A 12,625-nucleotide genomic window follows, 5' to 3' on the forward strand; every position below is an offset into this window, starting at 1 on the left:
GACTTTTTCTTCTTTATTTTCTACATTTCCAATACTTAGAGTCATGAATGAGTGAAAACATACAGAAAAGAAATATAAAAGAAGCACATGTTATGTATACTTCTTGATTGACAGGAAAATACTTTTTTTGTGCTTTTAATTTAGTTTGGCTGATTCTTAGATGAGTGTTGTCGGTTCCTTCAGTCCTAGTAACTGTTTGGTGGGAGAAGGAAATGCAGTATCCTGTAGGGTGAGCCGAGCCACCAGCATGCTATGCCTGAGTCACGTGAGGTGCCACTCACAGCTGGGCTTGTTCTCCCGCGCGGTGTCCCCGTCTGAGCTTTGCCATGTGTTGCACTTGTCATGTAAGTGTCACTAAGGACTAGGGTCATAGAAAGGGCAGGATCCTACCCATACCCAAGAGTTTGTCTAACTTTTTTTTCTTAAAAATGTTTGAACCTTTTTCAACACATGGTGCTGGGACAACTGGAAAACCACAGGAAAAGAATACCTTTCTCCTTACACAAAAATTCACTGAAAATGGATCAGTGACCTAAATATAAAAGCTAAAACATGAAACTATTAGGAAAAACATAGAGGTAAATCGATTCTTGGATTGGGCAATCAATTCTTAGATTTGACATCAAAAGCACAAGCAACAAAAGAAAAACTAGATAATCAACAAAATGGAAAACTTTTACATCAAAGGATATTATCAAGAAAGTGAAAAGACAGTCTTCATAATGGGAGAAAATATTTGTAAGTCATATCTGATAAGAGTCTAGTATTTGGAATATATAAAGGAAGACAAACAACACAGTCAAACAATAAAGAATTTGAACAGACATTTCTTCAAAGAGGATATACAAATGGCCAGCAAATGTGTGAAAAGATGTTTAAGATCATTGTTCATTAAGGAAATGCAAATCAAAACCACAGTTCAACATTATTTCATACCCACCTAGGAGGCTATAATGGAAAAGAAAAAAGAAAAGTATTGGTGAGGGTGTGGAGAAATAGGAACAGTTGTACATTGTTGGTGGAAATGTAAAATGGTTCAGCTATACTATGGAAAACAGTTTAGTGGTTCTTCAAAAAGTTGAACAGAATTACCATATGCCCCAGCAGTCCTCCTCCTGGGTCTCTCTAGCCAAAGAAGTGAACACGTGCCCACAAGACACATGCAGATGAGTGTTTGCAGCAGCATTACTCATAATCGTCAAAAGGTAGGAGCGCCCAGGTGCCCATTAACAGATGAGTGGGTAAACAAAACCTGACATGTACATACGATGGAGTATTACTCAGCCGTGAAAGGGATGAAATGCTGGTACATGCTATACCATTTGGGAGAAGTCTAGAAAACATTATGCTAAGTGAAAGAAGCCAGACACAGGAGGTGGCGAGTTGTATGATTCCTTTTATATAAATTTTGCAGAATAGGCAAATTCATAGAGAAAGCAGGTTAATCGTTGCCAGGGGGTGGGGGAGAGGAATGAGAAATGAATACTTAAAGGGCGTGGGGTGTTCTTAATAAGTGTGAGGTGATTAAAAGGTTTTGAAACTAGAGAGAGGTGGTATTTGCACAATGTGAATGCACTCACTGCCACTGAGTTATATATATATATATATATATATACTTGAAAGTAATTGTATGGTATGTGTATTTCACACATTTTTTTTAAAGGAAAAATAGTTTGATCCTGACATGTTAGCCAAAGCACTTAGAAACTGAACTCCTACAATGTCAACGTCGAATTGCTGTATTCTCTCTCAGATCCTGCTTTTAAAAAAAATAAGCCGATTTTATTATCTCATGACAAGAATACCCCAGTGTAAGATGGTTCTGGCGTTGCCTAATTTCGTGGTTCATTATATCATCAGACACAGTGATTATTTCCCTCTTTCTGAGCTGTCATCCTTGGTATGTCAGCCTCCTGAGGTCCCAGTAGGTCCTTTCTTGTTCCCAAAATGGTTATAGTAATTCCGCACTGAAGTTGTTTGATATTCTCCAGTGGCAGAAAGGATACCTTCTCTTTCTTCTGTCTCTTTCTTTTCCACTTATTTTTTTATTACAAAAATTTTCAAACCTGTAGAGGATTTTAAAGAATTGTAGAGTGTATACTGTTATCTTTGCCACCGAGGTTCAGCACTGGTTAACATTTTTGGCTTGATTTTTTTTCTGTATATAAAATTTTTTGAGTCATTTGAAGGTTGTAAACATCATGACCCTTCACCCTTAAATATTTCAGCATGCTTCTCCTAAAAATAAGGATACCGTCTTACATAACCACATACTGAAATACTAAGTTACAAAATATTTTTTTTAGGTTTTTTTTTTAAATTGGTTTCAGGTGTACAAAACAACATAATGATTAGACATTTACACCCCCCACTAAGTGATAACCCCCCCCAAGTCTAGTGTAATGTAAAATATAAGTACCCCTCTGGCATCGTATGTAACTGTTACTATGTCATTGTCTATATTCCTTGTGCTGCATTTTACATCCCGTGACCATATGTGTATTTAACTGTAGTTGACTTTCCATATTATTCTATATCAGCTTCAGGTGTACAGCACAAAAAATTCTTTACTAATAAAAAATATCCGTATTCAAATTTCCCAGTTGTCCCTAAATATATCTTTTATAACCTTTTTTTTTAATTAAGCGGAATCCAATCAAGGACCTATATTGCATTTGGTTGTTACATCTGTTTAAAACAATGCCATCACCATGCCTTCTTCATGGTAGAATGCTTGTTTTTTACTTTTTTCCTTGGAAAAAGTATAACTGCTGATGATAGTAAGGACCAATTCTAAAAAGTAATAAAATTAGTGGGTTAATAAATAGCCAGGAAGGGAAGAGAGAAGAAATAATCTTGGACTTGCTAGTTCTCTAAGAAGTGGGTAAACGCTGGTGTGAACTTTGTTGCTCCTCCTAATGAAATTTTCCACAAGTTCTTTCATTTTTCTTGCTGTCTTCACATATTAACTAGTACCATTTATGAGTTAATTTTTACGTCCGGAAATACTGAGAGCCTTCTGTAGCCCAATTCCTATTCCCTACCTGCAGTCGTCTTTCTGTTTGAGTGAAATTCTCAGTTTTTCCCAGGTCTTAAAGTTTAAGATAGTCACACGGACATATTTTATGGCCCTTTGTTTTGGTCTTCCCTGTCAGATTACAGTTGAGTTGATGTTGGAAAGCCCTCGTAAGAACCACCATCTGGTTTGCGGACCCTTTTTCTAGTCTGGTTTTTAGTCATTCAGAGACATTCAGGCCTGCCTGACTCCTGGTGGCTTGTGGCGTGGGTAGCAGTACCCCTGGCACGCCACAGGGGAGGGGAGGGGAGGGGACGCTCGCGGCTTGGGATAAGGGTTCCCGGAAGCCCAGAGATGCTGCTGTCCGTGCTTCGCTGCGTCTGTTCTCGTTCTGATTTCCCATCTTCATTTGTGTCCAAATGAGATGGGTGGTTTTCTTTCTCTCATAAATAATTTGGATCCTTTTGAATTTCTTATTTGGTCAGAGAATAGAAAGCGAAGGTATCTCATTTTATTTCCCTGAGAATCTGAGCTAATACTCAGACTTCTGGCATTCCCTCTTTAATTCTGATTTCCTGATCTTCTGAACTGTTTTCTACCCCCATGTTTTTGGGTGCTCTTCCTGACTGTGTGTTCAGGACATAGACGATTTTTCTTTATAAGACCAGTAATCTGTTTTATGTATGTGTATACATAGTACAAAAATAAATGTTTTGTGTTTGTGAATATATACAAGGTTAGGAAATTGACCACCTTCAAGAATTCAGCTTAATGAGGTTACAAGTAATTTGTTTATGGAATTCATGATGGTAATTAATATGTTCTTAAGAAAATCTGATGTTCGGAGTGTTATTAGATAATTGGAAAATTCTGGATAAGTTAAAAGTTTTTCGCTTTTGAAAGATATGGCTCTAAATTCCATCACTGATTCTAAATAATAATAAGTTGCAATAATAATCAATTCTAATAGACAAGGGCAAGCTACTCAATTATCTATAAAATGAAGGTTGAACAGTATTGCTTCTAAATGACAAAATTGCCTCTCAGCACCCCCCGATTCTTCCACCCTGAATTAGGTTAAGCTGATACTGCGGTTGAAACTGCAGTGCGCGCCAAGCCCGTTTTGCACCGAGTAGGAAAAGTTGCTTTGGCCTGACAGCGCCGGTGTGAGAGGCAGGTGGCATGTCTGGCTTTGCTGCCGCCGGCTGGACTGGCCGCTGTAGACAGGCCTTCCCTGTCCTGCTGTCTGTTTTATCCCTAGTCCCAGGGTGAGTGCCTAGCACATGGATAAGTGCTCATTAATTAAATGTTTGTTGAATAATGACTGACAACCTAGGGCATTTATACACATTGCCTAATGCGGTCTTCAAAGCCAACCCTATGATGCCAACCGTGTAATATGAAATATAAGCCAACCTTATAATGTAAAAAACCCAGTGTGCAGATGAGTAAACTGACACAGATAAACGCTCAGCAGCTAGAGGTAGGAGCTGCCTTTAAACAAAGCCATTTCAAATGTTACCATTTGCACCAATTTCAAGTGGATAGTTCTGTGGCATTAAGTATATTCACAGTGTTGTGCAGCCATCGCCACCATCCATCTTAGCCTGTGCCTTTCCCCCGCTGTTACACTGCCTCCCTTTGTTCTTCAGGCTGCTTTTAACCATCTGAAATCAGATGAAAAACTGTTACTGAGTGAAAACACAGAAGGAACCTGGAAGTTTAAACTTTCAGGCCGGGCTGAATAGTGAGTGAGTCAGTGTTCTCCTTTTCCCATCTCCTCAGCCAGCTCTATTTCATGTAGAATTTCTTGCTGGCTAATAATAGCTGAGTATGTTGTTTTGAACCGGAATGCGTGCTATCATGTCTCCGTGTTCTCACACTGAGTTGGAGCTGTGTGGTCTCTTCTTGCTGTTTCCTGACCCAGTGAGGCAGTGATCTAAGTGGTCCGCGCGCGGAGGAGCTGTGTACCCGCTGATGGGGTTAGAGCACCGCGGGGCCAACGTCTGCTCTCGGCCTTGTATTTGGGGAATGAATTTGCTTTGTCATCCTCCGCTCCTGCTTCCTGCCTGGAGTCCAGTTCACTGCTTTCAGTTTCACTTTGGGCTTTAAAAATATTTCTTAATCTTTCTCTGGCTGAATTACCTGTATAATTATAGGTCCAAATAAGCAGATTTGTTGGTGTGGCTATGGGATGAGATGGGATGTGTGAAAGATTTGAGGAAGGGACTGATCTGCCTTAGGATAGCTGGACTTTTCCACTTGTTAGTGTTCCTACTGCAGTGGTCTCAGTCCTGTCTGATACCAGGCAGAGCCAAGTGGTGAAATATGACACAGGCCGAGGATGAGAATTGGCAATTGTCCTGGGCGCACAAATAGTTTCTTCCCTCCCAAGCATATTTTACAGCCAAGTGAACAGAAAACAATTCAGCAGGCTACTTACTGGAGACCTGCAGCGGAAAAATGATCTTTATAAAAAGTTGGACATGTGGCTTTTATAAAAGGTTTTCAGAAGAACAAAATGCAAGCTAGACGTATTTTTCTGTCCCCCATTTTATCCCTGATCCCTAAGTATAAAGCTGATTCTAGATGTACTCCTAAGCCTGTTTGTGGGAGGGGGGGGCGGGGCTTCCCAAGTCTGATGAGTCACGTATTCGTCCCTTCAGATGCCAGCCAGACAAGGAAGTTGCTGGGAAGACTAAAATCCAAGCCTTCCTATTGAATGTCAAGCAAATGGGCACAGTTTGGCCCCTGGCCCAGCTCTGCTCCATGTAAGTTTTATCTAGCACACGGGGCAGGCAGGCAGGCAGCTGCTGCTGGTGTAATTCCAGTCATTACTGACTAATATCACAGGCCACCATTGCTGAGCGTGACCTGAGGTAGCTGCTCTAAATATAGCCAGCCTTTCTGGCAGCTGCAAACACCTGGAGGAGCAGGCGTGCCCCCAGCAGAAAAGATATTTGCTGTTAACAGCATGTCTGTTGAACAGTTGTGTACTGTCAGAGCTTATCTCATGCCATGTTTATGCATGAAAAACAATCCACTGGGTCCTTTGGCTTATGGTGGGGTTATGTTTACAAAAATGCACTTGGTGTTGTGTGTTGTGGGGACTGGGATGATGGCACTAGTGTCGGTAAGACCATAGGGAAAGCAGTGAATGTAATTACCAACAGTGTCTTTGCTCTCTAATGCACACAGCATACTTAACCCCTTCTGGCCTTCGGTTTCTGGCAGTGGTGAAACAAGCTGTCAGTCATGTGATTCTGTTCAATTACAGACTCTGGTTTGTGTGCTTGGTAGTTCCTTCTGACATAAGGAGGTTGATGAGTAATTAAAAAGAACACCAACATTACAAAATGGTGCTTCCAGAAAAGAAACTGCTGTCTTGAAAGGAGAAAACCCTTTTAAGACCTCATTGAGATCTTATTTTTTACCTATCAAATGGACAAAAATCCGAAACGTTGGAGAAACACTGTTGATGAGCAGGAGGGGAACTAGACCCTCTCGTACATTCTTGCTGGAAGCATTCATTAAGTATACAACTTTTATTGAGGAAGTTTAGATGCATTAAAACCACAAGTATATTCCCTGTGACCCAGCAGTATTACAGGAATTTATCCTATGGATGCATTCCAGTGTGTACATAAGCTTATTTATGGAAGAATTAAAGCTTGCAAACAAACTCCCAAGTGGACTGCTCATATAAATCATGTATATAATGGATACAGCTGTAAAAAACAATGAGGATACTCATTATATACTAACATAGAAATATCTTCATGGGGGTCTGGCTGGGTGGCTCAGGTGTTTGGAGCGCTGTGCTCCTAACGCCAAGGTCTCTGGTTCGATTCCCACATGGGCCATTGAGCTGTGCCCTCTACAGCTAAGATTGTGAACAATGGTTCTCCCTGGAGCTGGGCTGCCACGGGCTGCTGCGGGTGCGGCTGGTGGCCAGCGTGAGTGGCTGGCAACCATCATGAGTGGCCGGCAGCTGGTGAGAGCTGCCCCAGCCGGGAGGAGCGCAAGGCTCATAACACCAGCATGGGCCAGGGAGCTGTGTCCTGCACAACTAGACTGAGAAACAACGGCTTGAACTGGAGTGGGGTGGTGGGTAGTGGGTGGGGGGTGGGGGGTGGACAGAAGAAGGGGGAAAAAAGAAAAGAAATATCTTCATGGTATTTATTGTTGAGGGGATAATGCAAAGGACAGTGTAACATACTACCAACTGTGTAAAAAGGACGAAATAAGAATATGATTTGCTTGTACGTGCATAAGGAAGTTCTGGAAGGATATTTAAGAAAGTCATATGAGTGATTCTGGGTGTGTGTGTGTGTGTGTGTGTGTGTGTGTGTGTTTGTAGGAAAGGAAATAAGACGGGTATTTTCACTGTATGAAATTTCTTGAACCATGTGCACGTATTGCTTTTTCAAAAAATTAAATAATTAGAATGTTTTTAAAAATGGGACTTCTTTGCATTTTAGTCACAGTTGCAGAGGAGCTCTCTTTTAATTGACTTCCTTACCCAAACTTGTGGGTAAGAGGGAAACGTGCTGTCTCGTAGCTGATGGCGATAACGTTGTTACTTGCTGTGTGGGTGCCTTGGGAAGAAAGTGGTGCACAAGTTTGTGGGTCCTGGTGTTTTTCCTGTCGTTCCTCAGCCAGAATCAGTGGCTCTGAAGATTTACATACCAGGAGCCTTAGGTTCTATAACAAACCCTAAGAAACTGGCTTTTTCTTTTTGATTGGCAATGAAGATGATATGCTCTGGACACGACTGAAGTCTTTCACCGTTTCTCTTTATTTGTAGGAACCTACAAGCAGCAATTGGCGCCTATTATGACTTTGAGAGCCCAAACATCAGTGTACCCTCCATGTCCTTTGTTGAAGATGTCACCATAGGAGAAGGGGAGTCGATACCTCCTGATACTCAGTTTATAAAAACGTGGCGGATCCAGAATTCTGGTAAATATATAATGGGCAATTTCCCTTCTCCAGTTTTTTTTTTTCTTGGTAGTTAAAAGAAATACATGTTTTAGTTTAAGTTACGTGATTGTGTAACTCTGAGATTTTTCTTATACATGGTGTAGCATTTCTTGTACTGGTATAATGACCAAACATCGATGAAATATGCCTGCCCTACACCAGGAAGAGGAATTTAGGTCTTGATGGCATCTGAACACAATCCTTTGGTACAAGGAAGTAGGCCTGCGTGTGGTGGTGGTGGTGGTGCTTTCTCCACCAGTGCAGGTCTCCATCGTTTTCATTCCGCTCTGATTAATCTTCTGGTTATTTGCAGCAGGCTAGAGGCGGTGCAGCCATGACCAGAACAAGGTAGTTAGAAAGAGCTGTGAGCACCTGCTCTTTAGAAAGCTCATTTCTTTACAACTACAGGATGATTCTGTCTGAAATTTCATTAAGATATCTGAGACATTGATATCACTGTGAAAAAATAGGGTAACAAGTGTGGGGATTTGCTCAGAATGTGAAAGATGGCAAGATTGAGAAATTGTGTGTTTTTTTAAAGCATTGTTTTGGTATACTGCTGACTTGAAGAAAAACTGAAAATAAGTTAAGCGTAATTCTTTGAAAATAGTATCTGAATATGTGTCTGGTAACTGTTAATTATTACCTTTTAATTGTTAAATTCTTTTCTAATGACTTTAAATTTGAGTGGGCTTAGTATTCCGTGTCTCATCCAATAACCATTTACGCTGGCTGGGTGGGGATGCTTCAAATCCTTATTATTAATGAGAGCTTAAAGGAATCCTGAGAGATGGAAAACTAGGCAAAAGGATACTTAGCTAAAAATTTGTGGCTGTGGGGAAACCCTGTCTAGCAAGGTAATCTGATGTGAGGTGATACAAAACTCGGGGGGCTCAAGTAAACCCATAAAAGTGACCTTTTGTTGACTGTTTACTTTTCAGTTCTTTATACTTCTTTTATGATGGGGAAAGACTGGCTAAGCCAGACTTTTATATAATAACTAATGTACCAAATGGTTTTCTTCGTTTTTTTTTGGCTTCTTGAGAAGTAACTCTCCCTTGGATGAGTTCAGTGTCACTGCTCAGATGCCCGTAATGTGGATTGACTGGGGCTGTAGATGCGTGGGGACATCTGTATCCTGGTCCAGTTCTCATTGGCTTCTTTCCCCTTTTAGTTATAACAGTGTGGGGCATTGTTAGTTTCAGAGGCACATGGTAAGACGGGAAAATAGCCATATTTTCTGTGTTTTTTTGAAATTCTTACTTGTTCAAAGTTGGATTATCTTTACTTTGCCTAATTTCTTTCTTACCTTTCTTAATGTTGCCTGCTTTAAAAAACATGAAAACAATCTCTTTAGTTTAGCTTCTGCTCATCGTGTTTCTCCTCCATATTCCAAAAACCTGCTGTTACTGATAAAAAATGCTTTTGAAATTTATACATGAATTTTTTTAAAGGAGTGGTTTGTTTAGAAAGAATGAGATATTCAAAAGTTTTATTTACTTTTCTAAAGTTAGTCTAAGACCTTGTTTACTTACAGTGAAAACACTGAAAATGATCTGGCCTCTCGCATGAAATCTTTGTAGTGTTTTTAAATATTGAAGGTTGCTAGAGTAATACTGAAATACTTTAAATGTGGTCTTGTTGCAGAATAACCATTTTACGTTTCAGAAGACCTCTTAATGTATCTACTCATTCACTAGACAGTTACTTGGATTCCTAGGGGGTTGGAAGGCTGGATAGAAAATGGCTAGAGTGTAAAATCAGAACCTCAAAGAGCCTGCCTTTCACCTTGACTTGGAGAAAAATCTGTTGGTGGGCCTGGCTGCTCTTTCCTCCTGTTTTTGCACAGTGACTTCAGTTTCAGTCCGCCTCTGGGTCTGCCCCCTTCCTTCCTGTGAAGGCATTCTTGTTCCTCAACACGTCTTGAAAAGTTGGGCAACAATTGCTAGAGATTTTACCTTTCAAGATTCTTTGAACAAATAGTAGTTTGTTTTTTTTATTCTTCTGGAATTTGTTCAACCAGTCATAAAATAATTTTGTATCCATAATCCAAATGTTTTCCATGTGATTAAGGAGACACTGGCTCCCTGTAACTAAGTAACAGGTGTGTCATTAAGGAGAGAGGGACAGCAGCACATACACGGGTTCCTTGGCGTCATACTCATCTGGCCTGAGTTCTTTCTGGAAATACAGTCGCAGCTCAGAAGTAGCGCAGCCTCCGCCATTCTCCTCTGGCTCTCTTACTCCCATTCATAATCTCCCCCAAGAGAGAAGTGCTCACTGGGAGAGTTTCGGAGCTAATTTTCCTGATAACCTGTGTGCTGTCATGGTTCAGGTATGCCAGGTATTCACGTATACAGCAGAGGAGAGGGTAGGAACTGCACGTAGCTGTCTCAACAGCTTCCCCGGAGAAGATAAATGGCACACAGTGTTTGAAATTAAACTCCTAATGCTGTTTAAATCCTTAGATTTAGACCACAGAAAAACCAAAGTGAGACATTTAATGACATAGCTGCAGAATCCCAGGATTCAAACTTTTGTCACTAAGTGTTAGAAGCTTGGGAAACTTGAACAGGAAACCTTACACTGGAGTTTAAAGTGCAAATATGAAACGGGCCCTCTAAAGATGAAAGTAGAAAATATTCTTCACCAACACTTACAGCTTCTTACTTGCTGCAGCCACGCTCTGTTGTCCAAGTGTAGTGACAGTTAAGCTGAGCACGTAATGATAACTCGGGCGTTTCTCTGCCTTTGGTGAAGGGCTTGCGAGCGTCATGTGAGGGAGTGGCGTTTGTGAATTACATAGAAATGGGTATCAAACAAGAGTTGGGAGAAGAACTTGAGAAGGAACAACTATTCCTCCATTTTTCTTTTGGTTCCTTAAAATACTTAATTTTCTACCTTTCTCTTCAGTGTAATTATAGAGAAGATACTTCTGCTTCATTTACTCAACATTGTATTATGTTCTAGTCACTTTATCAGCTACAGGGAGAAAATGGTGACAGAAATCAATGAAGGTCCCTGTTTTTGTATAGCTTAATTTGAAATGCAGTCTCCAAACTTACAGGAATTAAAACAATAAGGGTTAAAAACCTCTTCGCTGAAGTTTTTCTTCTGCATTGCTCTATGGTGTTCCTTACTGTCGCCAAACTGTTTTTATAATTACATACCTGGACTATAGGTGGATTTTCTGGAACTGATGGAATTTTATTTTACTTTTGCCATACTCTCTGCCATCTCAAAATTGCCATATGATGGGGATTTTTGTTTTTACTTTTTATTTTTTAAATAAAATTATATTCCATAACTGGAGACGCCTTAATCACACACATGCTTGTAACATTTAACTTGGAATATCATAAAACACAGATTAATCTTTCTTTTCTTCTAGATATATTTATCTCCCATTAAGCCAGTTTGTACCTGAGACTTTATTTGAAGCCTGTTTTATTATACTTGTCAGATCCTGATTTCAGGTATACTTTGCCAGGTGATCCAAACAGCTAGCTCACCTGTATTTCTTTTCCCTCGGTATAAAGAATCAGTATCTTTGACTCTTTCAGAGTTACGTGACCTAACAGTTGGGGCTATAAGAACTGTATGTCAGTGAATTATTGAAACTCTCAGAAGGCAAATGATGGTTCTTTATGTCATAGCAAATTAATACTTTGGGGTTGATGGTGGCTAGCTCTTCCAATGTTTTATTTCGAGAGGTGCTCTAAGTACCACGTTAATAGGGTATCTAGCGTACGAAAAGGCTCAGGACTGCATCATTTAACAGCAATCACTTAACGTGTTGCCAGCTAACTGGGTCTCCTTACAACATAGCCATGGAGGCTCCCTCTGTGCCTGCCTGGAGGATCCGACCATCTCAGCTGCTTATGGTGATTTGCTCAGCACAGCAAGTGTTTCACACACCCACACAATCTTGGTGTTCCTTAGTTAGAGGTTCAAAACCAGCCACGTTCTTGACTTTTTATATAAACAGACATTGTCTTGTTACAGATGTGTGTGTATGTTTTGTAGAATAATTGTGAATTCAGCCCTATAACAGTAGTTTAATTTTCCTCTTGGATTTTGGCCTTTAAAGAGACTTGACGTTTTCCGAGATGCTTCATGTCAGATGCTACTACTCTTGACATAAGATATGCTTTTGCTAGGCCATAGGCCTCAGAAATGAGAAACAATTTGCATGTATTGCCAGTGTGTCATCCACAATTTTTCCACCAGCAGCGGTTGCTCTCTGTAGTGTTAACTTAGGAGGACACTTTGCTGGCAGGTTTTATTTTTTGACTTTTTTAAAAGAGAGTATGACAAAACACAGTGGCCACTGCTTCCTTTGCTACCCCTTAAAATCCAAGAGCCACAGAGGGTGCTGTTCGTTACGGGGCTGAGATCTCTCTCAGCAGTCGCGCGCTGGTGGTTTTTCTCTCTGGTTCTCTTTTCAATAGTAAGCCATCATGTGTATCAGAACCAGCCTGGCACTTCTAGAACAAGGTCCTGAGGCATCGTGGAGTACTGTTAGGAGGTAAACTTGAAGCATGCTGTGTCCTGAGAGTCCTGCCATGTCTGGTGATTTTTTTTTTTATAATGAATGTGTATGTCCCCCACAAAGACACAGAGAGG

General features: G+C 40.5%; 1 protein-coding gene across 5 annotated transcripts in view; it reads left to right on the forward strand.

Moving 5' to 3' along the window:
* The window catches only part of ILRUN (inflammation and lipid regulator with UBA-like and NBR1-like domains), an 82,747-nt gene that overhangs the window by 25,502 nt on the left and 44,620 nt on the right, over nt 1-12,625 (forward strand). For all 5 annotated transcript variants that reach the window (XM_074332828.2, XM_074332830.2, XM_088795817.1 and 2 more), the window contains exon 2: nt 7,824-7,978. In XM_074332828.2, coding sequence (XP_074188929.1) covers nt 7,824-7,978 — 155 coding nt within the window. The remainder of the gene's footprint in view (nt 1-7,823; nt 7,979-12,625) is intronic.

This window comes from Rhinolophus sinicus, chromosome 2 (assembly GCF_057876585.1).
Source record: "Rhinolophus sinicus isolate RSI-liver-muscle chromosome 2, RSI-T2T, whole genome shotgun sequence".
NCBI classification, from domain to species: domain Eukaryota; kingdom Metazoa; phylum Chordata; class Mammalia; order Chiroptera; family Rhinolophidae; genus Rhinolophus; species Rhinolophus sinicus.